Genomic DNA, 27,374 nt, shown 5'->3' on the forward strand with positions numbered 1-27,374 from the left:
TCCCAGAGAACTCCGCCTGAACGCTAAGACCCAGCTCCACTCAATGACCGGCAAGCTCCGGTGCTAGACACCCCATGCCAAACAACTAGCAAGACAGGAACACAACCCAACACATTAGCAGAGAGGCTGCCTAAAATCATAATAAGTTCACAGACACCCCAAAACACACCACCGGACGTGGTCCTGCCCACCAGAAAGACAAGATCCAGCCTCATCTATCAGTAAACAGGCACCAGTCCCTTCCACCAGGAAGCCTACATAACCCACTGAACGAACCTTAGCCACTGGGGGCAGACACCAAAAACAACGGGAACTATGAACCGGCAGCCTGCGAAAAGGAGACCCTAAACACAGTAAGTTAAGCAGAATGAGAAGACAGAGAAATATGCAGCAGATCAAGGAACAAGGTAAAAACCCACCAGACCAAAAAATGAAGAGGAAATAGGCAGTCTGCCTGAAAAAGAATTCAGAGAAATGACAGTAAAGATGATCCAAAATCTTGGAAATAGAATGGAGAAAATACAAGCAACGTTTCATAACGACATAGAAGAACTAAAGAGCAAACAATGATGAACAACACAATAAATGAAATGAAAAATTCTCTAGAAGGAATCAATAGCAGAGTAACTGAGGCAGAAGAATGGATAAGTGACCTGGAAGATAAAACAGTGGAAATAACTACCACAAAGCAGAATAAAGATAAAAGAATGAAAAGAATTGAGGACAGTCTCAGAGACCTCTGGGACAACATTAAATGCACCAACATTTGAATTATGGGATCCCAGAAGAAGAAGAGAAAAAGAAAGGGACTGAGAAAATATTTGAAGAGATTATAGTTGAAAACTTCCCTAATATGGGAAAGGAAACAGGCAATCAAGTCCAGGAAGCGCAGAGAGTCCCACACAGGATAAATCAAAAGAGTAAACACCAAGACACATATTAATCAAACAATCAAAAATTAAGTACAAAGAAAAAATATTAAAAGCAGCAAGGGAAAAGCAACAAACAACATACAAGGGAATCCCCATAAGGGTAACAGCTGATCTTTCAGCAGAAACTCTGCAAGCCAGAAGGGTGTGGTAGGACATACTTAAAGTGATGAAAGGGAAAAACCTACAACCAAGATCTCTACCCAGCAAGGATCTCATTCAGATTCGACAGAGAAATTAAAACCTTTACAAACAAGCAAAAGCTAAGAGAATTCAGCTCCACCAAACTTCTCTAGGCAGGGAACACAAGAGAAGGAAAAGACCTACAATAACAAACCTAAAATGATTCAGAAAATGGTAATAGAAACATAGATATCGATAATTACCTTAAATGTAAATGGATTAAATGCTCCAACCAAAAGACATAGACTGGCTGAATACAAAAATAAGACCCATATATATGTGGTCTACAAGATACCCACTTCAGACCTAGGGACACATACAGACTGAAAGTGAGGGGATGGAAAAAGATATTCCATGCAAATGGAAATCAAAAGAAACCTGGAGGGCCTCCCTGGTGGCACAGTGGTTGAGACTCCACCTGCTGATGCAGGGGACACAGGTTCATGCCCCGGTCCGGGAAGATCCCACATGCCACGGAGCGGCTGGGCCTGTGAGCCATGGCCGCTGAGCCTGTGTGTCTGGAGCCTGTGCTCCGCAACGGGAGAGGCCACAACAGTGAGAGGCCCATGTACCACAAAAAAAAAAAAGAAACCTGGAGTAGCAATTCTCATATATGACAAAATAGACTTTAAAATAAAGACTATTACAAGAGACCAAGAAGGACACTACATAGTGATCAAGGAATCAATCCAAGAAGATATAACAATTGTAAATATTTATGCACCCAACATAGGAGCACCTCAATACATAAGGCAAATACTAACAGCCATAAAGGAGGAAATCAATAGTAAGACAATCATAGTAGGGGACTTTAACACCCCACTTTTACCAATACACAGATCATCCAAAATGAAAATAAATAAGCAAACACAAGCTTTAAATGACACAGTAAACAAGGTGGATTTAATTGATATTTATAGGATATTCCATCTAAAAACAACAGAATAACTTTCTTCTCAGGTGCTCATGGAACATTTTCCAGGATAGATCATATCTTGGGTCACAAATCAAGCCTTGGTAAATTTAAGAAAATTGATATCATATCAAGTATCTTTTCCAACCACAATGCTATGAGACTAGATATCAATTACAGGAAAAAACTGTAAAAAAATACAAACGCATGGAAGCTAAACAATACACTACTAAATAACCAAGTTACCACTGAAGAAATCAAAGTGGAAATCAAAAAATTGCCTAGAAACAAATGACAGTGAAAACACAACAACCCAAAAACTATGGGATGCAGCAAAAGCAGGTCTAAGAGGGAAGTTTATAGCAATACAATCCTACCTCAAGAAGCAAGTAAAATCTAAAATAAACAACCTAACCTTACATCTAAAGCAATTAGATAAAGAAGAACAAAAACCCCCCAAAGATAGCAGAAGGAAAGAAATCATAAAGATTAGATCAGAAATAAATGAAAAACAAATGAAGGAAACAATAGCAAAGATCAATAAAATTAAAAGCTGGTTCTTTGAGAAGATAAACAAAATTGGTAAACCATTAGCCAGACTCATCAAGAAAAAAGGGAGAAGACTCAAATCAACAGAATTAGAAATGAAAAAGGAGAAGTAACAACTGACACTGCAGAAATACAAAGGATCATGAGAGATTACTACAAGCAAATCTATGCCAATACAATGGACAACCTGGAAGAAATGGACAAATTCTTAGAAAAGCACAAACTTCTGAGACTGAACCAAGAAGAAATAGAAAATATAAACAGACCAATCACAAGCACTGAAATTGAGACTGTGATTAAAAATCTTCCAACAAACAAAAGCCCAGGACCAGATGGCTTCATAGGAGAATTCTATCAAACATTTAGAGAAGAGCTAACACCCATCCTTCTCAAACTCTTTCAAAATATAGCAGAGGGAGGAACACTCCCAAACTCATTCTACGAGGCCACCATCACCCTGATACCAAAACCAGACAAAGATGTCACAAAGGAAGAAAACTACAGGCCAATATCACTGATGAACACAGGTGCGAAAATACTCAACAAAATACTAGTAAACAGAATCCAACAGCACATTAAAAGCATCATACACCATGATTATGTGGGGTTTATCCAAGGAATGCAAGGATTCTTCAGTATACGCAAATACATCAATGTGATACACCGTATTAACAAACTGAAGGAGAGAAACCATATGATCATCTCAATAGATGCAGAAAAAGATTTGACAAAATTCAACACCCATTTATGATAAAAACTCTCCAGAAGCAGGCATAGAGGGAACTTACCTCAACATAATAAAGGCCATATATTACAAACCCACAGCCAACATAATTCTCAATGGTGAAAAACTGAAACCATTTCCACTATGATCAAGAACAAGACAAGGTTGCCCACTCTCACCACGTATTATTCAACATAATTTTGGAAGTTTTAGCCATAGCAATCAGAGAAGAAAAAGAAATAAAAGGAATCCAAATCAGAAAAGAAGAAATAAAACTGTCACTGTTTGCAGATGACATGACACTATACATAGAGAATCCTAAGATGCTACCAGAAAACTACTAGAGCTAATCAATGAATTTGGTAAAGTAGCGGGATACAAAACTAATGCACAGAAATCTCTGGCATTCCTATACACTAATGATGAAAAATCTGAAAGAGAAATTAAGGAAACACTTCCATTTACCACTGCAACAAAAAGAATAAAATACCTAGGAATAAACCTACCTAAGGAGACAAAAGACCTGTACGCAGAAAACTATAAGACACTGACGAGAGAAATTAAAGATGATACAAACAGATGGAGAGATATACCATGTTCTTGGATTGGAAGAATCAACATTGTGAAAATGACTATAATACCCAAAGCAATCTACACATTCAGTGCAATCCCTATCAAACTACCAATGGCATTTTTCACAGAAGTAGAACAAAAAATTTCACAATTTGTATGGAAACACAAAAGATCCCGGATAGCTAAAGCAATCTGGAGAAAGAAAAACGGAGCTGGAGGCATCAGGCTCCTGGACTTCAGACTATAGTTCAAAGCTACAGTAATCAAGACAGTATGGTACTGGCACAAAAACAGAAATATAGATCAATGGAACAGGAGAGAAAGCCCAGAGATAAACCCACACACATATGGTCACCTCATCTTTGATAAAGCTGGCAAGAATATACAATGGAGAAAAGACAGCCTCTTCAATAAGTGGTGCTGGGAAAACTGGACATCAACATGTAAGAGAATGAAATTAGAAGACTCCCTAACAGCTTACACAAAAATAAACTCAAAATGGATTAAAGACCTAAGTGTAAGTCCAGACCCTATAAAACTCTTAGAGGAAAACATAGCAGAACACTCTGTGATATAAATCACAGCAAGATCCTTTTTGACCCACCTCCTAGAGAAACGGAAATAAAAACATAAATAAACAAATTAGACCTAATGAAACTTAAAAGCTTTTGCACAGCAAAGGAAACCATAAACAAGATGAAAAGACAACCCTCAGAATGGGAGAAAATATTTGCAAATGAAGCAACCGACAAAGGATTAATCTCCAAAGTTTACAAGCAGCTCATGCAGCTCAATATCAAAAAAACAAACAACCCAATTCAAAAATGGGCAGAAGACCTAAGTAGACATTTCTCCAAAGAAGATATACAGATTGCCAACAAACACATGAAAGAATGCTCAACATCACTAATCATTAGAGAAATGCAAATCAAAACCACAATGAGGTATCACCTCACACCAGTCTGAATGGCCATCATCAAAAAATCTACAAACAATAAATGCTAGAGAGGGTGTGGAGAAAAGGAACTCTCCTACACTGTTGCTGGGAATGTAAATCGACACAGCCACTATGGAGAACAGTATGGAGGTTCCTTAAAAAACTAAAAATAGAACTACCATATGACTCACCAATCCCACTACTGGGCATATACCCTGAGAACACCATAACTCAAAAAGATACATGTATCACAATGTTCATTGCAGTACTATTTACAATAGCGAGGACATGGAAGCAACCTAAGTGTCCATAGATAGATGAATGGATAAAGAAAATGTGGCACATATATACAATGGAATATTACTCAGTCATATAAAGGAATGAAATTAAGTCATTTGTTGAGATGTGGATGGACTTAGAGACTGTCATACAGAGTGAAGTAAGTCAGAAAGAGAAAACAAATATCATATATTAACGCATGTATGTGGAACCTAGAACAATGGTACAGATGAACTGGTTTGCAGGGCAGAAGTTGAGACACAGATGTAGAACAAATGTATGGACATCAAGGGAGGAAAACCGTGGTGGGGTGGGGATGTTGGTGTGCTGAATTGGGCGATTGGGATTGACATGTATACACTGATGTGTATAAAATTGATGACTAATAAGAACCTGCAGTATAAAAAAACAAACACAAAACTAATACTAATCTTTCTTTGGGTTATTTGTATGTAAATATGTTAATATAAATGTTTCAGAGACTACATGAAATTTCTAAAAATCTTATATGTTCTGGTATAATGTTATAAGTCATAATTCTAGTTATTACTTTAAAATGTATATCTCAGAAATAACTAAATTTCCTTGTCTATTGCATTACTATGAACTTTCATCAAATCCTTAACTGTGGTCACTTTCAAGTCTTTCGTCATTTACAGACAGTTCTGGGTGTACTCTGATGGTTTTGCAAAAATGTTCCTATAAAAGGGTTTCATCTTCAAGGAATTCATGGAAAAGACTCTGACAAGTACAGGTTTCTGGTAACTGACTACACTGCTGAACTGAATGAATAAGCATTTTCAGAACTCTAATGGAAAACTGATGAATTCATAAAAGTGCTAACAAAAGATCAAGATAAAAAAATTAATTACATGGGACTGAGTGAACTGATGAGGATGATTATAATTTTTGTGACTTTCTGTTTGAATCAAAAAAAAAAAATCCCACAAGGACTCAGAGGCAAAAAATATACAAATCAATTTTCACTGCAAAGTAAAGGAGCTGTTACAGTGGAGGATTCCTGGACTGAATGTCAATATTATGACACAGTATGAGTGTGTTTCGTGTTTGGTAATTGCAATCAGTGTTGCTTTTGTTGTGGTCATCCATTTACAATGCTTGGTGTCAGTTTATCTCTTATAAAAATAAAATACAGTGTGTGTGTGTGTGAGAAAAAAAAAAGAGACATGTATCACAATGTTCATTGCAGTACTATTTACAATAGCCAGGACATGGAAGCAACCTAAGTGTCCACAGACAGATGAACGGATAAAGAAGATAAAGAAGATGATAAAGAAGATGTATATTCCAATATACAATGGAATATTACTCAGCCATAGAAAGAAACGAACTTGAGTTATTTGTAGTGAGGTGGATGGACCTAGAGTCTGTCATACAGAATGAAGTCAGAAAGAGAAAAACAAATACTGTATGGTAACATATATATATGGAATCTAAAAATAAAAATGGTTCTGAAGAACCTAGGGACAAGACAGGAATAAAGATGCAGATGTAGAGAGTGGACTTGAGGACACGGGGAGGGGGAAGGGTAAGCTGGGATGAAGTGAGAGAGTGGCATTGATATATATACACTACTAAATGTAAAACAGATAGTTAGTAGGAAGCAGCTGCATAGCACAGGGAGATCAGCTCGGTCATTTGTGACCACCTAGAGGGGTGGGATAGGGAGGGTGGTAGGGAGATGCAAAAGGGAGGAGATATGGTAATATATGTATACGTATAGCTGATTCACTTTGTTATAAGGCAGCAACTAACACAACAATGTAAAGCGATTATACTCCAGTAAAGATGTTAAAAAATATACTAAAAGTTATGGAGTGGAAAAAAAAAATAAAGAAAAACATATGAACCCCTGAAGTACTGAGTAATATATGGTCATCAATCTCAAAGGAAGTCTCAAGACGTATGCCCCCCAAAACTCTCAACTTAGCCCTGTCCTGCTGAACATTTTAAAAAATGACACACACAAAGAAACAAAAAGATTGCTAATAAAATGAAGAATGACATGGAATTTGAAGGAATAGCTATGATTTTTTGATGATAGAATGAGGATTCAAAAATATCTCAATAGACTGAAATGATGAGCTAAAAATAACATTAAATTTAACGGCTACATGTGAGATCTTGAATTTAAGTTAAAAAAAATCCCTGCAAATATAGCTTAGAAAAGATAAGGTTAATTTCAGCTACTATTTCTTCTTATATTTCCTTATTCCCTACAGCCAACCAGTGGCCATGCCCCTTAATTTACGTTTCTTGGTCTGCCCCTTCCCCTCCGCTTCCCCCGCCTCTCCTCTAATTCAGGCACTCTCTGCCTCTCTCGCCTCCACCTCCACACTTTTGCCTTTCCAATCCATTTTACACAAAGCTCAGAAAAATCTCCCTAAAGCACAGGTCTTCCCTGGAATTCCCTGTTTACTGACCTTCAGTGGTTCCCACTACCGAACTTTGAAAGGTCACGTTCCTTAAGCCTGGCATTCAAAAGCCTCCATTTTGGCTTAGCCATCTTTTCCAAAACCCAAACATTCATCACTTGCTCATCCTTTTCCTGCTCTTCCCCACCACCTTGACATTGTTCTGGTTCCTTCACTCCTTTAGCTCCTCCAGTTTTAATCCTGTCTAAATCCTCCTCATTCTTCACAAACTCTAGGTTTGTAACCTTCACCAAACCTCTCTTGTCCTCTTTAAGTAATTTCTTCCTCCTAGAGCATGTCATCATTACCTATCTTACCATATTTTCTGTCATAAATTGATGCTGTGGATACATGTCTGATTTCTTTGTCCCCTATTTTCCTTTCTATCCTCAACCAAGGACGTAAGCTCATTAAAGGTATAACCTGTAACTGATGGACTTCTTTATTCCTACACACTCACTTGCAATGATGTGTGTCTGGCACTGGGTCCTGCACAAAGAAGGCAGTGGTTTTGCTGAAGAACAAGAGCACACTTGGAACATTGGGCTCAGAGTGGAGTACTCCTTTTTTAAGATAGATACTACCAGACTAATGGTAACAGAGAAGGAAGAGTGGGATGGTTTGCAGACCCAGGATGTATCAGAAACCAAGGATGTTCTGTCTAGGGGAAAAGCAAAACAAAACAAAACTACTAAATGGACCATGATAGCCATCTTCACATATTTAAAGGGTTTTCGTGTGTAAGGATGAAACTGATTTGGAATCACTACAGAAGTAAGAACTATGTCCAATCTGAATATCATTTCAAAACAAGAAACTGTTCAACGGTGACCACTCTGCTTTGTGGGTTTAGTAAGCTTCCTGTCACTTGACTTGTTGTGAGGCAGGATCATAAATGAGGAAAAGGTCACCTACAATCAATAAGGTGCCAAGCTATACAAACTTTTAAAAGATTTCTTTCAAAATAACAAGAACAACAATAATATATAAATGACCATCAGTGGGACTTAGAGTCTATTGTCAATTTTGCTATATCTTGGGCAGGTGAGGTAACATCTCCATTATAATTAATACTCACTGGCATTATTACTTGTTAGAAATTATGGGTTGCCCTTAATGAAATATAAGAAAAAGAAGACATGCCTTGCTTTAAAAAAAAAAAAGCTTAAAATTCAATGCAGGTTAAAGTAAAAGTAAATTTTTAAAGTATGTTATTTGACTGTCATTTGGTAGATGTGACATTCGTACAACCATTTTGGAGTTAACTCTGTGGCCCAGAAATTCCACTCTTAGACAACTAACACAAGGGCAGTGGCTTTTAAAATTTTCGTTTGGGTATCTCTTAAAGGAATTTTGAAAAACTATATTCTCTTTCCCACATTTTAAAATTGAAATTTAGTTTTTTTTTTTTTAGCATGAGTTTAATGGTTACAAAATATTAAATTTTGGCACATTATAAATATTGACTCTTTAAATCACTATTTTAAGCGTAATCAATAGAATCTCAATGCCATAGGGATTTGAAATCTACCATGATACATTTAAAATACACAAAAATAAGCTCTTTTTTAATGGTTAGGTATTTTTCATTTTTCTCTTTCGGTTATTATTTCTATTTCATTTCCTCACCAAGTTTTACCCTATTGGAATATATCTTTATGCTTTAAAGTACTTTACCATTACTCTATTTGTAGTTTTCTGCAAAAAATAAATTATTTGTACAAATTAAAATCTAAAAAATTTAAATTAAAATTTTCTTTACCAAAAGACTAAATGTTAACATATCTTTTGTTTGAAGTGTCAGTAGAATTATCATTTGGTGCACAACTGCATATAGCACACTTGTTGATTATGTGTATGATTTTAACCTAAAAGTATTATCATTCCTGATGAATAATTATTGAACAAAAAAAGTAAAATATTATTGGGAATGCATCTCTCTGAGTTTCTTTTCTTTATTTGGTTCTTGTAACTGTGGATAAATATTACTTATTGCAGGAGTGAAGGAGGTTAAGCATTAATCTATGTTATATTCCTTGGCCAGATTAATCTTCCCTGAACACTGCTCCCTGGTTTACTTATAATGGCTCCTTATCATCTCTAGTCAACATCTAAATTTCCAAGTCTTACTATTTTTTTTTTTTTGGCGGTACGTGGGCTTCTCACTGTTGTGGCCTCTCCAGTTGCGGAGTACAGGCTCCGGACGCGCAGGCTCAGGGGCCATGGCTCACGGGCCCAGCCGCTCCGCAGCAATATGGGATCTTCCCGGACTGGGGCACGAACCCGTGTCCCCTGCATCGGCAGGCGGACTCTCAACCACTGCGCCACCAGGGAAGCCCCCCAAGTCTTATTTTTTAAGATCCTTTGTTATATGGTCTTACTTTTCCTATTCAACATTACTTCCTACTACCTTCTCCTAGGAACTCTGTTCCATTCAAACCTCCTCCTCCTTTAATCTCCCTCTGAATACCAGGCAACTACGTTTGTGCTTCCTCTTCATCCCTGCAATGCCCCTGTTTATTCTTTCCACCTCCCTAAATCTTACCCATCTTTCTAAGGTCCAGAACCTAACTCACGTTCTGTGAGATCTTTCCTGACTCCAATCAGCCTGTCACTCTTTTTCGTGTTTTATTCCTTCTGCTCTTATAGTCTGTATTGTACAAGTAGTACCTGATGATATACTATACTGTACCCATCTATCCTTAATTATACATCACATAAAATTTACTATTTTATTATACATTCTTTTCTTCTCTAATTGTTTCATGTCTTGTCAACCAGACCATAATTTGTTCCTATTATTACCTTTTTACAAGAAGTGCTATGATCTTTTCCACAAGCTCAAAGAGATTTGTGAACTCAGAGAAAAGAAATCAGAGGGAAAACTAAAGGTTTTCAAGTTCATAACAATGATTTTTCATTTCCATTGATGCTAAACAGGGTAACCATCCTTTCATGACAGTAGGAAGGCTATAGGTCAAACATCAGGAGGAATACGTTTGGACAGACTAAAAAGAAATCATATTATAGATTATTAAGGGTTACTAAGAGTTCAAAATTGCTTTACTTTAAAGATCTTTTAGAATCACAAGAGGGGCTAATCAAGATCCAGAATTTCCTTGAGGAAGACACATCTTATGATTCTAGACTTTCATAAAAATCAAGGCTGACACTTCATCTAAGCCACCCAAAGGCAGTCCTAAGCGGCTCTGTCCCTTTGTACCTTCCATTCCCTCTGCTGGATGACTATACGTGTGTCTAGGAGACTATTTCCTTGGCACATGTTCTCATCAGGCCTCCTGACAAACTCAAGGATGGTCCTTTTCTACAATAACGGAAAGTTAGGCTATAAACGCAGTATCAGCCACCACCCCAAAGGTCAAGTTCTGAATTGATGTTGCTTAGCTTCCAACAGAAGCTCTACCTGTAGGCTGCAGTGCAGGTGTCCTTGTACTCCTGTAGCTTCACGCACACCATGTTGAGGAACTGATCCGAATAGGCACTCAAGTCATGCATCAGGTTCATGAGGTCTTGCACTGTCTTCTCTACAATGATTGTGCTCTGGAAAAGAACACAGAGAGGACAAAGAAACTCATGAGTGTTTTGACTCGAGTAATGTTTACGACAAGGAAGGGCTACTGAAAGGATGTGATCACTTAAGACACTTGAGCTTTCCTAGAAGGATGTGACATTTAAAAATACTCCTGAAAAACAACAACAAAATAAGTATCTTACATAGTGCTAATCTTCCAAAGACCTGAGAAAGTGTTTTTTATGGAAGGACACAGGACAGGGAATTTCCTATTGATTTCATGGAATTCTTGGCATCTACAAGATATCTCTGCGGCTTTTAAGAAAGAAAATGCATATTCAGTTGGAGCCTGATTTATCACCCCCAGGGTTATACTTTGAGATGAGGGACTCGTGACAGGCAGCATAAAGAAAAAGCCTTCTAGGATTTGTTTTTTAAAGTTTCAAAACCATCAATCTATTAAGAATAACAACTAACATTTGTATTGTGCCTTACAGCTTGTAGGATGTTTTCACATATACAGCATATGTTACCTCACTTGAAACTCACAGAATAATCATGATAATCATGAACACTTATTAGATTCTTACAAGTGTGAAGCTGAGCTAGGCACTGTACATGCTTTATGTCATTTAATCCTCTCAACGCACCTACCTATCGGCTGAATCCCTTAATCATCCCCAGTGTAAAGAGGAGGAAACAGGCTTAGAAAAAGAAAGAAACAAAGCAAGGGCTCCAGACTTTGCTCTTTTAGCTATACCTTTCTGCCTCAAACTCTTCTCATGAGATCATAGTATTTCTTGTTGTTTTTGTCACTGTAGAAGCAGTGTCCAAAGAGACTCAGACATGTTTTTAAACTGAATTAAAGGAATATCCAAGGGAAAAAATAAGCCCATCTTAGACACTGATAGTACTGTGCAGCAAACTGGTGTTATATCTGAAAAGAGGCATATTCAATAAATTCTAAATCTTTGGTTAAGAAAAGACAGAGTTGTTTAAACCATTAGTTCATGCCTCTTTTGAAAGAAGCACAATTACACTGGAGTAAATATTAATCACATGCTTAGAAGCTTGGAATCCTTTGGTCAATAACTGGTTTGATGAATACGTATTTATTTATATAGAATTCCATAAGCAATGTAGACTTAGCCATAAAAGTAAACATTAAAAATATTTTTTCCAGCCTGACACTAACTTTTGAAATAATCAAAGGCATTTTATTATGCTTAAATACAGACTATGGGGTACAGCATTTGGGTTAGCTTTTTTTTTCTTCTAAACATAAAAAGAATGGATAAACATGTACAGCTTTTCTCAACACAACGGAGGATCAGTTTGAGCTACGAGCTTACATATGCATGCTTATTCAGGACTATTTGGTTCTAGAGGTTTCTTCTTTCCTTCTCCTCTCCCCACACTCCAAGTAAAATAATCAGAAGGTGAAAAGGAAGGAGCAGTTATACCGTGTAAGGCAACTGCGTAGGAAACCAAATTACAGTCTCTATAGAATCCCCACAAGTTCAACTTCCTTTTCTGTATTGATTTTAAGATTAAAGCACTGCAGCTTCACCCTGATCCATAATCCTGTTCCTCTGTGTTTGTGTGTGAGTGACAGGAATTGATTCTGCTTAGCTACATGTCCCCATGCTGCTAAGAAGAATCAAAAATCCTCATCCTGATTAAGAGCACAGGATATCCTACAATACGTGGACAGCAATTAATAAAGGAGAGTAGAGTGCAGCCATCCTAACAAAAGCCGTTTGAAATCTGACAAACACTGCAGGGAAGATGAGCACAAAGAAATTGCTCAGATTATTGAAAGAAAGGGCCTGGTTCTATTCCCAATTACGCTACTGATAATCAACTCTGGGGCAGTTTTGGGTAGCCCCTTCCTTTCTGACGGCTCCATCTAGCCTTCTGGTAACCAAGGATAATTTGATGGCTCCTCTACTCTACTGGCCCTCATCGCTCAATCGGTGTCTTGGTGCTCGCAGACTTGGGGAATATTGTGTAACTGTTCCAGGTCATCTTAGGTGTGTTTGTTCTTCCTGATTAGAGTATCAACTTCTCAAAAGTGAGACGGGTGTTCTTATTTTCTAAAACCTTCCCATCCTTCCCTTCCTTTGCTTGTTTTATAATTTCTTAGGATCTTCAGGACAATACTACTAATCAAAGAAACAGGACTAATAATGCCAACCCATATAAATAATGTGAGGGATACTAGATACAGGCATCTTTGCATTTGGAAGTCTCTTTGGGTGGTTCAGTTTGGTCTGTATTTATGCCCGTGTTTTTGGGTGATGAGAACTGTGCTGATGACAGTCGGAGAGGAAGGGGAGATTGTAGGCACAGAGGAATATCCCCTGGAGATAAAGATTTTGGGGGTAAACAGGAAGTACCTGCAGGGAATGATTAGCTTATGTGATGCTATATGATTATATACAATTTTCTAGCTATTTGGTTGGTTTACCTTGTCATGGTAGCACTCTGGATAATCAATCACTACATTCTCTTCAAGGAAAATGACACTGTAGTTTGCCAAATGATGCATATTTTTATAGGGGAAAAAAGATTCCATTTTCCAAGAATTTACAACAATTTCCAAATCAGTGGCTCTGACAGATAAATACTGAAAATATCAAATTTCTAACAACGTCAATCCTGCTTTTATTTATTTGATCCCTTTGGTATCACAAATGATTTATTGTCTCATTATTAATTTGGGGAATTGCCAATGTTGACTATAATGACTTCATAGTAAGTAAAACCCTGATTTTATTCATTATACTTTCTATTAAACATATCACGAATGATTGATATTTGTTTAAAAATAACTCAATTCTCATTTCTTGCAACCTATTACCAGGTAATAAGTCTGAGCATGACATGAAAAATGAGAAAAGGAAAAAATATCCCAGGATAGCTGAGACGATAAAAAAAAAACCACTGCTATGAAAAATAAACAACTAAAGTTTCTTACAGGGATATATCAGCAATCTAAAATAAGAGGACAGTATATAAGGACCAGCTCTTTGGTTCTGAACTTAAAAATTTTAATGAATGAATGAATGAAGATGATTGGACACTGAAGACCTTGTCCATTTAGCCCAAGCCCTAATGGGGTATGGCAACTACTGGTTCACTTCTTTATTTACAGTCTCTTCTGTCACACTACAAAATCCTTTTGATCAGTGACTATACCTTCATAGCTCTACTGCCTAGTAGCAAGGTATTTGGCACACTGAAGGTGCTGAAAGATGTTTATTAGATGAATTAATGCACATTCAGAACAGAGTGAAAAGACAGATTTAGAGTATAATTTTAATGTAAAATAGTGGGTCAAAAGCCTGATTTGGTAAAGTGGAATCAGACCATGGCCTCTTTGTTACTACATTACTGTACCTTAATTCCCATGGCTCTAAAGACTGAACACTTATTACGACTAAAAGTCTTAGATTTTGCTACCAAAACATTCCTAATTTCACTTGACTGTATTATTTTCTATAAGGGAAATCCATAAATATATATACACACACAATTCAGGAAGTACAAACTCATAAAACTTTAGTTTGGAAAATGCAGTCTCTGTATGTGTGCTGTTTTAGCCCTTGAATCAGGGATGGTTCAGAGACGCTGCAGAGAACCTAGGGTCCTGGAAAACTACTTTAGGAAGAATTTGAAAGAAAACATAGAGTAAATCCATTCGCCACTTGAGACACACCCCACTACACCATACATATACACCAGCAACTGTGGAGGGAGAGGGCTTGACGAATGTCTGACGATTACAACGTTTCTGCTTATGGGGACACATCCAACTACAAGTCACCAAAACTTGTCATTCCATATTGTCCTTCCAATTACCATCAGCTCTACGTTGTGGTTGGCCATAAACGATAACAACTACAACAATGACAGTAATGACAGAAATCAAAAGGAAATTTTGCTTTCTGTTTTTTTATCTATATTTTGATTTGCGTGATGTTTAAAATATTCTGAATGGGTTTGCTCCTTTAATAAGCTAACTGGTAAAAGACTATGCATCCAGGGGGTTGGTGACTGAGGAAACTGCCATGTCTATGCTCTTCCTAATCATCCTCCACCTCAAAAGCTGAGTAATCTTTTAAAAAGTTATGTCTGGGCTTCCCTGGTGACCCAGCGGTTAAGAATTCACCTGCCAATGCAGGGGACACAGGTTCGAGCCCTGGTCCGAGAAGATCCCACATGCTGCAGAGCAACTAAGCCCGTGCGCCACAACTACTGAGTCTGCGCTTTAGAGCCCACGAGCCACAACTACTGAGCCCACGTGCCACAACTACTGAAGCCCGCACACCTAGAGCCCATGCTCTGCAACAAGAGAAGCCACCGCAATGAGAAGCCTGCGCACCGCAACAAAGAGTCGCCCCCGCTCAACGCAACTAGAGAAAGACCACATGCAGCAACGAAGACCCAGTGCAGCCAAAAAAAAAAAAAAAAAAATCCTTAAGAAAAAATGAATCTTTAAAAGACAAGAAGAGTTATGTCTCCCACAGAAATGAGTGCTTATGTCCACCAAAAAGACATGAACACAAGTTCTCATAGCAGTTCTACTTATAATAGTTTAAAAAAATAATAAAAGTGGTCCTTATGTCCATCAATAGTTTATGGGCAAATGAACTGTGGTATATTCATACAACGGAATACTGCAGAGCAAGGAAAAAGGATGAACCATTACTACACGTGACATGGACGTGCATGCCGAGTGAAAGTATTCAGACACAAAGCAGCACAACTGTATGGTTTTGTCATTACTGTAGTTCAAAAACAGGCAAAAGTAATCTCTGGTGATAGGAGTCATAACAGTGGCTACCCTTGGAGGCGGTGGGTCCTGAATGGGAAGGAGAGAACCTTCCAGGTGCTGGAAATACCTTGAGTGGGTAGCTACTGCACGAGTAAAAACATGTGTAAAAAATTTTTGCACTTGAGATTGGTGCACTTCACAGTTTGTAAATTTAACATCAAAAGAAAAAAGTTAAAGTTCTATCTGATTATGTCTCTACCAACTTAAAGCTCTTTAATGCACTAGGCCCCATATTCTTCATGTAACCCATAGGGCCCCTCATGGCATGGCTTCTAGCTACCCCTCTAGCCTCACTATTTGCCATTTTCCTCTTGCTTGTCTAACATCTGGCTACGTGGCGTTGCCTCAGTTCTTCATTCTCATTTCAGGGCTTTGTGCTTGCCTGCAAAGTTCTGTCCCTTGTCTTCCTTTCCTAGAGTACTTTTTCTTATCTTTCAGGTCTCAGCTAAAAACTCCTTTGTGTGGGAAGACTCTCCCTAACCTTCATTAGGTCCTCCTGTTAGAAACACCTAGAACATATCTATCTATCTAGCCATCTCCCCCAGAGATGGTTCTGTTTCACTTGAGAACCCAGATTAATACCCACTGCAAGAGAGGAGGGGGGACTGGGAGGGACATCTGGTCGGTGGTTACGTGCACACATGTTAAATCTCAATTTTAAACAATTTATGTCCAACCATCACACAAATGAATAGGCACCCCTTCAAAAATTTGTCTGAGAATACCATCTGTGAGTGTGTAAGTCTTCCATTATAATGGTTTTCACTTAGGGTATATTTTTAAAATGTGAAGATGTAGCAGTACTGTTGGCAATATTACCATAGACCACTGCTATAGATGAGAACTGTTGAGAAGGCTTAGACGTTTTGTGGGGAAAGAGCTGGGAATTTAACGAATTGATTAAATAGATACAGATTTATTAAGCAAATATGTCCTCTATGCCAAATACTAGGCTAACTTAGGAGATCAAAAGCCAGATGAGACAAGTTTCCTGCCCTCCTGCCATCTTAGATATTAGTAGCAGAAGACACACAAGTTCACAAACAAGGACAATAAAGGCTCATAGGTGCTGCTACCTTGGGCATCTGTATATTGGGCAATAGAAGCACGGAGGAGGAAAGAGTTAATTGAACTGGGGTCGAAGGGGTGGAGGGAGTCCTGAGAAAGAGGAAGTTACAACTGAACTTAGTCCAGAAAGATAAATAGCAACTTGTCGATTGACAAAGACTGGGGAGGGAAGCACTTCTGGCAGATGGAGGAGCATGAACATGAAGTGGTGTGGGATTCGGGGAATTGCACATGCTTCTTCATGGCTGGGGATGAAGGGTGTGCATGTGTGTGTGTAGAGAAGCAGTACGAAGCTAGATCCTCAGGGTCCTTTTACAACATATACATACATGACACCTAAATATTTCGAATATCTCCTTCCCACCAAGAAAAGACAACAAATTAATCCAATCTGATGTCACTAATCACTAGATGATCCACTCCAAGTGTAGGAAGATAATTTCAAAAGGTTCCATTCTACCATTCAGAAAAAGACAAATACACTTATATAACCAACTGGGAAATATATTCAGAGCTCTGGCAGCCTCAAGCGCTAGGTAGAATTTATACGTAGGCTTAAACAAAGAAAATATGAGGTCAAATTTTGGGCAATCAGAAAAACTATATCCCTTTAGAATTCACAAAAGTGGTCATAAAATTTATTTGCCAAGTGAAAACTTGGAAAATACATATGATGTAAATTACAAATAATATTTATTTTTAACATTTTGAGTAGAGGATCATTTATGGTTGAATAAAATCTGTGCCTAATATATCTTATAAGTACAGCTGGCTTTTTATGAGGTTTATTTAGGAGGTTGGGACTTCATATTCAGAGCAAAACAAAATAGCAGGGAAGGGGAAAGAAGTATACAACAGTTGTGCTTAATTAGACTATGAAATCCCAAGGGCATCTTTGTTTCCCAAGCTAACACTAAATAATAAAAGAATGTTTGTTGACTTATATACATCAAATCAATATAACTCTATGGACAGGTTATCAATTCCCTTTGATATGTAATGGAACCCAGAGAGGAGAAATAAATCAACGAATAGGTGAGCATTAGCACTTGTAAGAAATATCTCCAACTCCACCCTTCCCCCCCCATACACACACATACCACACACATAATTCAAAAGCACTTTAAGGTTACTATCCTGCAAACTACATAGTGCTACATGTTAGGAGGGAGACAGAAGTATATTAGCAACAAAATTAGCAGCTATAGTACTTCTTTTCTTGCCAAGCAATGTTCTTGGTATAAAGCATGGTCTCTTTTCCCAGGGGATAATGATAATCTAGTTGGGATAACATCATTCAGAACAAGAAACAAGTGGTTTTCCAAGAGATGAAAGTGCAAAAGACAATGGAGGAGAATAGGAGTTGGGGAGCCTGAACTGGGATCTGGAGGACGGGTCAGGTTTGGATTCATGGAAAGGAAGGAACAAGGTATTTCAGGCTAGAGAAAAGAGGTAGGCAAAGCCTGGGGATGAGGAGTGAGCTGGTCACAAATAGCACAGAGAAGTCAAGGGTGGTTGGAGGATGAGAAAGGGTTGACTGGACAGTGGGGAACCAGCTTGTGGAAGGCCTGAGTGACAAGCTGAGGGCTTTTTCCTGCAGATGGAGAGAAGCAGCGCAGTGTATTAGGTAGTGGAGCTCAGAATCCTAATTCTAGAGCTGAAAGCAACTTGCTATCCACAGTCAAATTCTCTTAAGCCACGTAACAATTATGGTCCTAGATGGAACCCTAGTTTGGACAAACCTGTTGAGAAGAACATTTCTGCAACATTTGGGAAATTTCAAAATGGACTAGATATTACATGATATTAAGAACTAACTGCTAACATTGGTAACAGTGATAATGTTATTTTGATAAGAAAATGCTCTTGCTCTGCAGAGAAGTAATACTAAAGTATTTTGGTATAAAATAGCTTGAGGTCTTGGTTTACACAAGAGGAGATATATGAAGCAATAGTTTTCAGACACTGGAGAAGGAAAATAAATGAAGTGAGCCCTATGGATGCCCCAGCTGGTGTTTCCAGGCCGTAATGCAGGAAGGTGATACTTAAACAGTGCCTGGAAGCCTTGCTGAGCTGAGATAGAACTTGGGAGTTTTGGAACGTTAAGGTAGCTAGAGTTTTATGAGGCAAAATAGTGGAGAGGAGAGAGCTGCACAAAGAAAGGGGAGAAGGAGGAAGGAGGGAGGGGAGAAGGAGGAAGGAGGGAGGAGAGAAGGAGGAAGGAGGGAGGGGAGAAGGAGGAAGGAGGGAGGGGAAAAGGAGGAAGGAGGGAGGGGAGAAGGAGGAAGGAGGGAGGGGAGAAGGAGGAAGGAGGGAGGGGAGAAGGAGGAAGGAGGGAGGGGAGAAGGAGGGAGGAGGGAGGGGAGAAGGAGGGAGGAGGGGGGGGAGAAGGAGGAAGGAGGGGGGGGAGAAGGAGGAAGGAGGGAGGGGAGAAGGAGGGAGGAGGGAGGGGAGAAGGAGGAAGGAGGGGGGGGAGAAGGAGGAAGGAGGGAGGGGAGAAGGAGGAAGGAGGGAGGAGAGAAGGAGGAAGGAGGGAGGGGAGAAGGAGGAAGGAGGGAGGGGAGAAGGAGGAAGGAGGGAGGGGAGAAGGAGGAAGGAGGGAGGGGAGAAGGAGGAAGGAGGGAGGGGAGAAGGAGGAAGGAGGGAGGGGAGAAGGAGGAAGGAGGGAGGGGAGAAGGAGGAAGGAGGGAGGAGAGAAGGAGGAAGGAGGGAGGGGAGAAGGAGGAAGGAGGGAGGGGAGAAGGAGGGAGAAGGAGAGAGATCCAGGGAGGGAGAGAGATCTCTGTAGATCATCAAGAGTGCCCTCAAATCTCTGGCTGAGTTCTGATCTGTGCCTGTGGAGCTGAAACATGCAAGGCTGGTGAAAGTACTACCTGGAAAGAGCAGGTGGAATTCCCAGAGTTCACACAGAGACGGGAGTGGTTCATGTTCGCACCGGCTGGAGTGGGACACCCAATAGATCTGCTGGAGTCCTAGAAAGGCACTGGCACCATAGTGACGCCAAGTTAACCTTGGACTAAAGATTGCCCTGGACACGTCGACATGTCTAACAAATCCTAGAAGGAAACCTTGAAATAAATGGCATAATTCTAAGTCATAAACTGTGTCCGAAACAAAGCTCAGCAATATTTAAAAGACTACAACAGAATCCGGCATCCGATGCTGCACCTAAATTACACGTCCAGCACCAAATAAGAGAAACAGACCCAGAAAGAACACAGAGAACAGAACTGGTAGACAAGGAGGCTAAAATAACCGTTATAAATATGCTCCTATGTTCAAGAACACAGAGGAAAACACGAACATGACAAGAAGAGAGACGGAAGACATGGCAATGCAAACTATCCAACATAAAACACAGAGGAAAGAGAGATGGAAATGATGGAAGAGAGAGTCAGTGAACTGTGGGACAACACCAAGCAACCTAGTATACGTGCAACTGATACTCCCAAAGCAGGTGGGGAGGGGCAGAAAAAAATGAGGGCAGAAAAAGTCCCAAATCTGATGACAACTATAAGCTCACAGATCCAAGGAGCTCAACAGATATCAAACAGAAGATGACAAAAACTACAGTGAGACACACTATAATCAAATTGCTGAAAACCAAGGATAAATAGGAAAATCTTAAAAACAGTAAGAAAAAAAAAAAGAAATGAGATTTGAAAGGAAAAAAGAAGAATTCAGGTCTTCTGATTCCCATTTCAATGTTCTCTTTACTACCCCATACTGTGCCTTCTCCTGGCAAAAATGGTGTCAGGCGAAGATGGACCTGGCTGGCACATGGGGGTTGACAGAGGTACTAGAAACAAGTACTAGAAAAGCTAAGGGAGAAGCGCTTCAAGTAAGAGAGGTAGTGTAAGGGCTTCCAACTTTTAAGAAATAAACCAGCCACTCACAAATCCTCCAATGGAGAAATAAGAACCTCCAATGGAAGACTTACTCCAGGTCATAGTCTCCCCAGGAATTTTATTTCCCAGTTATACATCTTGAAACATTCTCTTTCTGTTCAAAGGACCCAATATTATTCCATGCTCTACAGTCGATACACATTTAAAAAAAAAAAAAAAAAAACCCGAACTTTCTTTTCCTTAACCCAACCAATATAAGTTTATTTTTTAAGGTAATTTACTCAAAGAAAAAATTAATAACAGGAAGCCACATAAAAGTAAAAAGGCATGAAAAAGAACAAATATAAACTTATAGAAAACATACACTCAAAGATAATCAAATTCTAGCCCCTTCTTGACTTGATTAACAAAGGTAAAATACTCAAATACTGTACCCTGGTTTCCTGTCTTATTTTGGATATACCAGCAAATATAAATAGCATGTATATTATAATATAAATGTGAACATTAGAATGAGCTACCTACCCATCATCCATCTGTCAATCTAGCCAACATTTACTGAACATCTACTATGTATTATCTCATTTAACTCCCTAATACATTTTATTTATATAATATGTATTTACTATCTATAAGATGGCTACTATTATTCCTATTTGATATTCCTATTTGGGGAAACCCAACACTAAGAAATCAAAGAGTTGTTCAAGGTCACACAACTAGAAAGCTGTAATTCCAGTGGGGATTTGAACTCAGGCAGCCTGAATTTTTAGTTGCTTCCAGAAAAAACACAGAAGTGCTAAGTGATGAGTTAATTTTTCCAGGCATTCCACAATGCCCGGTGCAGCACAGTCGAGGTGATGAGGACTGATTCTGGAAGGTTACTGTGACCTTCAGATGACAGTTTCAGCATTGCGACTGGTGAGACCAGAACCAGGTTTACAGGAAGCTGTGAAGGAGCTCAGCAAGTGGATGGGATGGAGTTAGGGCAGGAAGTAAAGACTGGACCCTCCTGGTCCTAGGCTCTCCGGGATGACCAGCCATCTGGAGGCACAGGTCACTCCAATGCCAGCAGCCAAGAGACTCTTCAGTGACAGTTTTAAGCCAGCAAGGGCTCTAATCTCTTCACACTTTCCTGATATCCTGCCCTCTTAAACCACCCAAAACTGATACCTAAGACAAAAGGTTTGGACATAAGGACATGAGACTGCCAGACAGGCTCAGGCTAATAATTCAAACTGTCTCAAACTTATCTTTCTGAAATTATATTTTCGCATAATTTTCCATGCCCTGCCAACATCATCACCATTGCATTTTCTAACACCCTTCTTCCTGAGAACTCAGAGTACTTCATAAATATCTCAATCAATATCCCAACAGATTGTGAGAAAGTAGAGCAGTCATTATCCCTATTTTTTAGCAAGTCTAACATTTAAAGCAGTTTCAAGCAACAAGTATAACAGTTCGAAAGAGGTTTTTAAAGAGCTTGAGAACACCAAGCTGCCAACAAAGGTGGTCTTGAATGCCTGTATTTGTTTATATTTCTCAAGTTCTCATTCAACTCGGACTACTTTCTGTCGAGTTGCAAAGCACCTGCATTCACAGAAACCCTTCTTGACGTAGCGGTATTATTCAAGCCTATTACATGATTATTTTGCCCTTTTAAAGATTACCTGTCCCCAGTCACTCTACTTAGCACCAACAGACAAACCAACCTGGAAATTCACAGAGCAGAACCTTTACAATTCTTTCTCCTAGCAAAGGCAAGGTCTCCCCAGCAGGAGGTTGCAATGACCCACAATGGGGCACAATTCATTAGGGAAGAGCTACAAATATATAAGTCAACATGACAGAGGAGGAAGTCTGGCTGAACCCAGTGGGAGATACAGGCATTTGTTCCACTGCACACACATTTGTTCCACTCTGTGCAGGCTCACCTGTCTTTGGTGGCTCACACCATATAATCATCAATTATGCTGACAAGTTTGCCTCCAAATCGTTTCAGCCTCAGTTACTCAGGCATCTCAGAAGTGAGAGCCGGAGCCCTCTGAGGAGGAGAATGAGGAGGGAGCTTGGCTTCCAGGAAACGAGAACATATGGAATTATTTGGGGGAGAAAGTATGTGAGGAAGCATGCAAGCGTGCAAGCGGAAATTCGTTCAAGGGTAGAGATCCCACTCGGTTATGACTTATACTGGGAGGGACTATTTGAGAAGAGCTCATGAATTTCAAAAAGATCTTGTTTTTAACAAAACTGGCTGTTGTAAAACCAGCATTCCAGCTCATTCGATAAAGTTAACCGTTCTACGTGACCTTTGCATGCTGAGCAAAACAGTACGCACCACTGGGCAAAAATCACATCACCGTGCATCAGGAGACCTGGGCTGCAAACATAGTTGTAACACTGACTGCCTTTGGGGATACTGAACAAGTTACTCTCTTTTCTTCACTTGCAAGGGGTGTGTGATAGTCTTCATGACCCATGGTGGCATCTCCAGCCTGCCCACCGTAAAGTCAATTTGAGCTTTACCTCATTTTCCCAAGTTTAGGAGATGAGTCATTCACACTTATCCTAGATTTTAGTTATCAAAGCACATTATTTGTGCCTATACAAGATTAGAAATTACCGAAATGCATCTGTTGAACTCAACTCAATGGCATCCCGCCAAAGTTTGCATGAAAGGAACAGTAATAGAACCACCCACACTGCCCAGGGAAGCAGCTTTTCTCCTGAGTCCAAAAAACAGTTAGTGGTTAAAAATCAGAATATCGAAGCTTTGATGTATTTCCTTCTAAGAGAATTTCTTCACACAGGAAACGCCCACGCCACTGGGAAAGATACAGCCAACACTTATGTGTACAATAATTTCTAGACTTTAGGATTTCAGCAGCCAGGAAACATAAATGGATCAACACAGATCCAACTTTGTATGGTGCTAAGTTACGATGCTTAAAACAAAACCAAAACAGATCACCTACACTATCACTGTTTTTACAGAAGTATGATAAAAGTATGACTATTTTAACACCAAAAAATGGGAGGAAAATAATATCAGAAAAAAAGGACGGTTCTTCCCCCAAAAGTAAACTTAAAAATCTTCTCTCTCGCTCACATACTCACCTACACCCCATCCCCCCATTACCACGCCCACTACACTGACCTGGCTTTACCCATTATCTGTGGATGCCACTTTGGACTGGCTGACCCAGGTTAGTGGATTGGGCTTTGGGGACCACAGCTCTAGGAGGGAGGTGTTGGGTATCATTAACAGAGTACATGTTTTACAGGTCACTATGTCTGATGAGCCATAGATGCTAAGGGACAATGTTCAACTGTGGTGATTGTTTTCGGCTTTGGGCTCGGGGGGTGGGCAGTCATCAATCCACCAAACCAGGGTTTTGTATTCATTCTGGAGTCTCTTATGAGACGAAGGAGGAGAACAGAGACAGACTCACGTGTTTTAAAAAGTAGGAGGAATTAAGCACACAAAGATTCAGCTGTCATGATTTTATCTTTGGGTTGTAGGTATAAAATTTCTTACAATATGAAATGAATACAAAATTCAAAAGTACTAAATGGAATAATAAAATCGTTCAACAGCCTCTTACTGTGGGTAACTTAGGAGGCACTTTAAGAACATACAGATATAATTTCGAAAGAAAACTCTAACGGTTCATAAAATTACCACTGTTCCCATGTAACTGAAAACAATAGAGCCTACCGCAAAATATAGACAGAGCATTCAAATCATTTTAATGGTTTCTCATTTTTTTCTTTTAAACTCTCTGCTCCTTTTATCACTAAGATTTTCTTTTTTAATGAAAAGTGGAATGTCCCTGCTGCCCATTTTCTTCTTTTATTGTTTCCCTTTTGTTCTAAAAATGAGGGTAAAATTAAATGCTTAGATCACTAGAGATTTCTAGATGGTCAGACAAATGAGTACGGGGCTCCTAGGCTTGCGTTTTTCATAGATATGGACATATATCTCTCACTCGGTCTCCATGGCTCTTGTTCAATACAAATTTGATTTAGCCTAAGTACCTTCAGTATGTGACAACCAAATTTCTACCTAGAAAGAGGGGCAAAATTGGTTTCATTGCTTAAATTAAAATGGCAAATTTCTATGCATTATAAAGTATCCCTTAATTTTCTTGGTTTGTATATCTAAAATAAAATAGAAAACGTTTATATTTATACACTTTAATCTTTGCAGATTATTGTGAAATGTAACTGTTTTTCTTCCTATTTATTTGTCTCCCTTCCTGATCGCCACCTTTTCTCCAGGTTATTTCATTAACACTTTTCCTAGTTCCCTGGAGCTACTAATCCTGTGTTATAACCCCAGGCCATTCTTCCTCTTCTTTTATTCTCCTGTGTTCCTTTTGCTATTCTCCTTTCTGTCTTAAACTTTCTACCACACAATAAGCCTGTGGGTAAGGGCTGGATAGCAACTGGAACTGTTTATTCTCTTAAATAAATACGCATATACTTCTTATGATATGCCACGCATTATTCTAGGTGCTTTTAAAATTATTAACTCATTTAATCACCGTAGTAACTCTATGAGGCAGATAGTACTATGATCTCCACTTGACAGATGATGAAACTGAGGCATAAAGCCCAGGGTAACACAACTAGTGAATGGTGGAGCCAGACTCGAGGCCAGCCAGTCTGGCATCGGAGCCCTTGTTCTTAAGAAGAATAAGGAGAAGTAGAAGGGGAAGGGAGCTGGAAAACAGAGGGGGAACGAGAGAAATGAACAACTGATTCACTGGGAATGAGAAGGATGCAGGGAAGGGCAGCTTCAAAGTAGCTATGGAGACATTGTAAAAATCTGGGCTTGATGTTCACAGGAGCAGAGACACGTATGGCAGGCATGACCATGCTAGTGGAAGAGTGTTGCCGTCTTGAAGATAAATGGTAACTGACATGGCTCAAGGTCATCAGTGACTGGAACGCTGGCAGCAGTAGACTAGAACAGCCTGACTGGTCATGTGCTGGTAAATGGTTAGCAACCTGCTCTTCAGGGAGCTGAGGGAGTCCCAGTTTGTAATATTTGCTAGTTTCCATTTGTAAACACTCCCACCACGGCCGATTTCACAACTAGTGAATTGCCAGTGTGACGGACGTCACTGAACTCAGAGGTGGGAAGAGAGATGCACAGTAACACCCCTGGTAATACAGTGTTGCTGCCATCAGCTATGATAGGCGCAAAAAACTAATAACAGAGATACTGGTAAAATGTAAAATAATCAAGAAGTGTTGAGTTTGAGTAGTTATTACCTGTGTTTTTAATATTACAGAATTTACTTTTTAATAATGGCTGTGTTTAATAACTGGCTTACAAGATGTCTGAAAATTTAACAGTCAACCCTCTGGAGCCTATGGGAGCTAGGTCCTGCACACCACTGAGCGTGACCACCCGAACACGTCCATTCTCAAATAAGTGGGTGGATCGTCATCTGGAGACTTGACCTTCACAATGTCCCAAATTTGCCACACCAGGAAATAAATGCAGGAAGAGGGAAACAAACAAAATGAAAGAGCTTTTGAAAAACCACAGAGCCATTCTAATCTGATGCAAGGAGACAGAGGCCAGTGCGAACAAGGGAGTTTGAGAAGGTAAGTTCAGAGAAGGCCTGAGCCTACGTTCTCTAACATGTCATAGGTCATGAGTAGCAAACAAAAGACCATGGTGGAAACCTGCCACCCAGCCTCACACTCTCTAAGTGAGGTCCTGCATCTTCATTCTCTGTTCTACGTAGACGCGTTATTTGCGGGAAACAAGACGTAAAGGAGGAGTAGACTAGGACATTCATGAAATGATAGGCCTTAGGTAAGCAATAATGCGAAACTGTATAAAAAGAAGATTCAGGGACATCATGAATCCTATTTTAGTATTAGAATCTAGATATGGCACTGAGAAAAATGTAAAGCTCTGATACAGAGAGAAGAAAAAGTCAAATATCATAGGGAACTAGCAATCTTTGGAGAAAGCCAGTCTGTTTCACTGACCAAGGTTTCCCCATAGTCAAGCACAGTGTAGTACAGTCGTATTCAGTAATTTTTTTTTTCTCTAAATGAATTTCCATCCTATCTGTTCCATGAGGTGACTGTCTTTGAAATTCTTGTCACTTGAATACAAAGCGATGCTTGTGTGTATGTGAAAACCATCTGCTTTTTTCTCTGTTACTCAAGATTCTAGTAATATTTGAAAATTCATGAGCTTACAAAAGAATGCACATTTAAAACGTCGACCTCCAGCTCTTCATATAACCTTACTAGGTGTAGTATGACATAGAATTTCATGTATAAAGTACTTATCAAATGCTTGTCAAATTGGAAGATTAGTGTAAGATCCATCTCATTACTCCAAACTGCCAAATAATGGGCTGCTTTGCTAACTGACACCTGAACATATAATTATAACTGGCAACCCTACATAGCAGAGCAGCTTAGGTCAAAAAATCAGCTAGCTTCCAGATCCCGAGTGGCAAACTGCGGATTGAACTGGAAGTTAGTTAACACAGTTCTCACTTTTATAATTGCTAAGAGGAAGCACAG

General features: G+C 39.2%; 1 protein-coding gene across 2 annotated transcripts in view; it reads right to left on the reverse strand.

Annotated features, from left to right (window-relative positions):
* The window catches only part of EXOC4 (exocyst complex component 4), an 815,814-nt gene that overhangs the window by 161,181 nt on the left and 627,259 nt on the right, over positions 1 to 27,374 (reverse strand). The window contains exon 12 of one of the 2 annotated variants that reach the window (XM_060156642.1): positions 10,947 to 11,083. The exons of the other annotated variant lie outside the window; for it this stretch is intronic. Within the exon in view, the coding sequence (XP_060012625.1) occupies positions 10,947 to 11,083 (137 nt within the window). The remainder of the gene's footprint in view (positions 1 to 10,946; positions 11,084 to 27,374) is intronic. 2 annotated transcript variants of the gene reach the window in all.

The sequence above is a fragment of the Lagenorhynchus albirostris genome, chromosome 8, assembly GCF_949774975.1.
Source record: "Lagenorhynchus albirostris chromosome 8, mLagAlb1.1, whole genome shotgun sequence".
In the NCBI taxonomy this organism is placed as follows: domain Eukaryota; kingdom Metazoa; phylum Chordata; class Mammalia; order Artiodactyla; family Delphinidae; genus Lagenorhynchus; species Lagenorhynchus albirostris.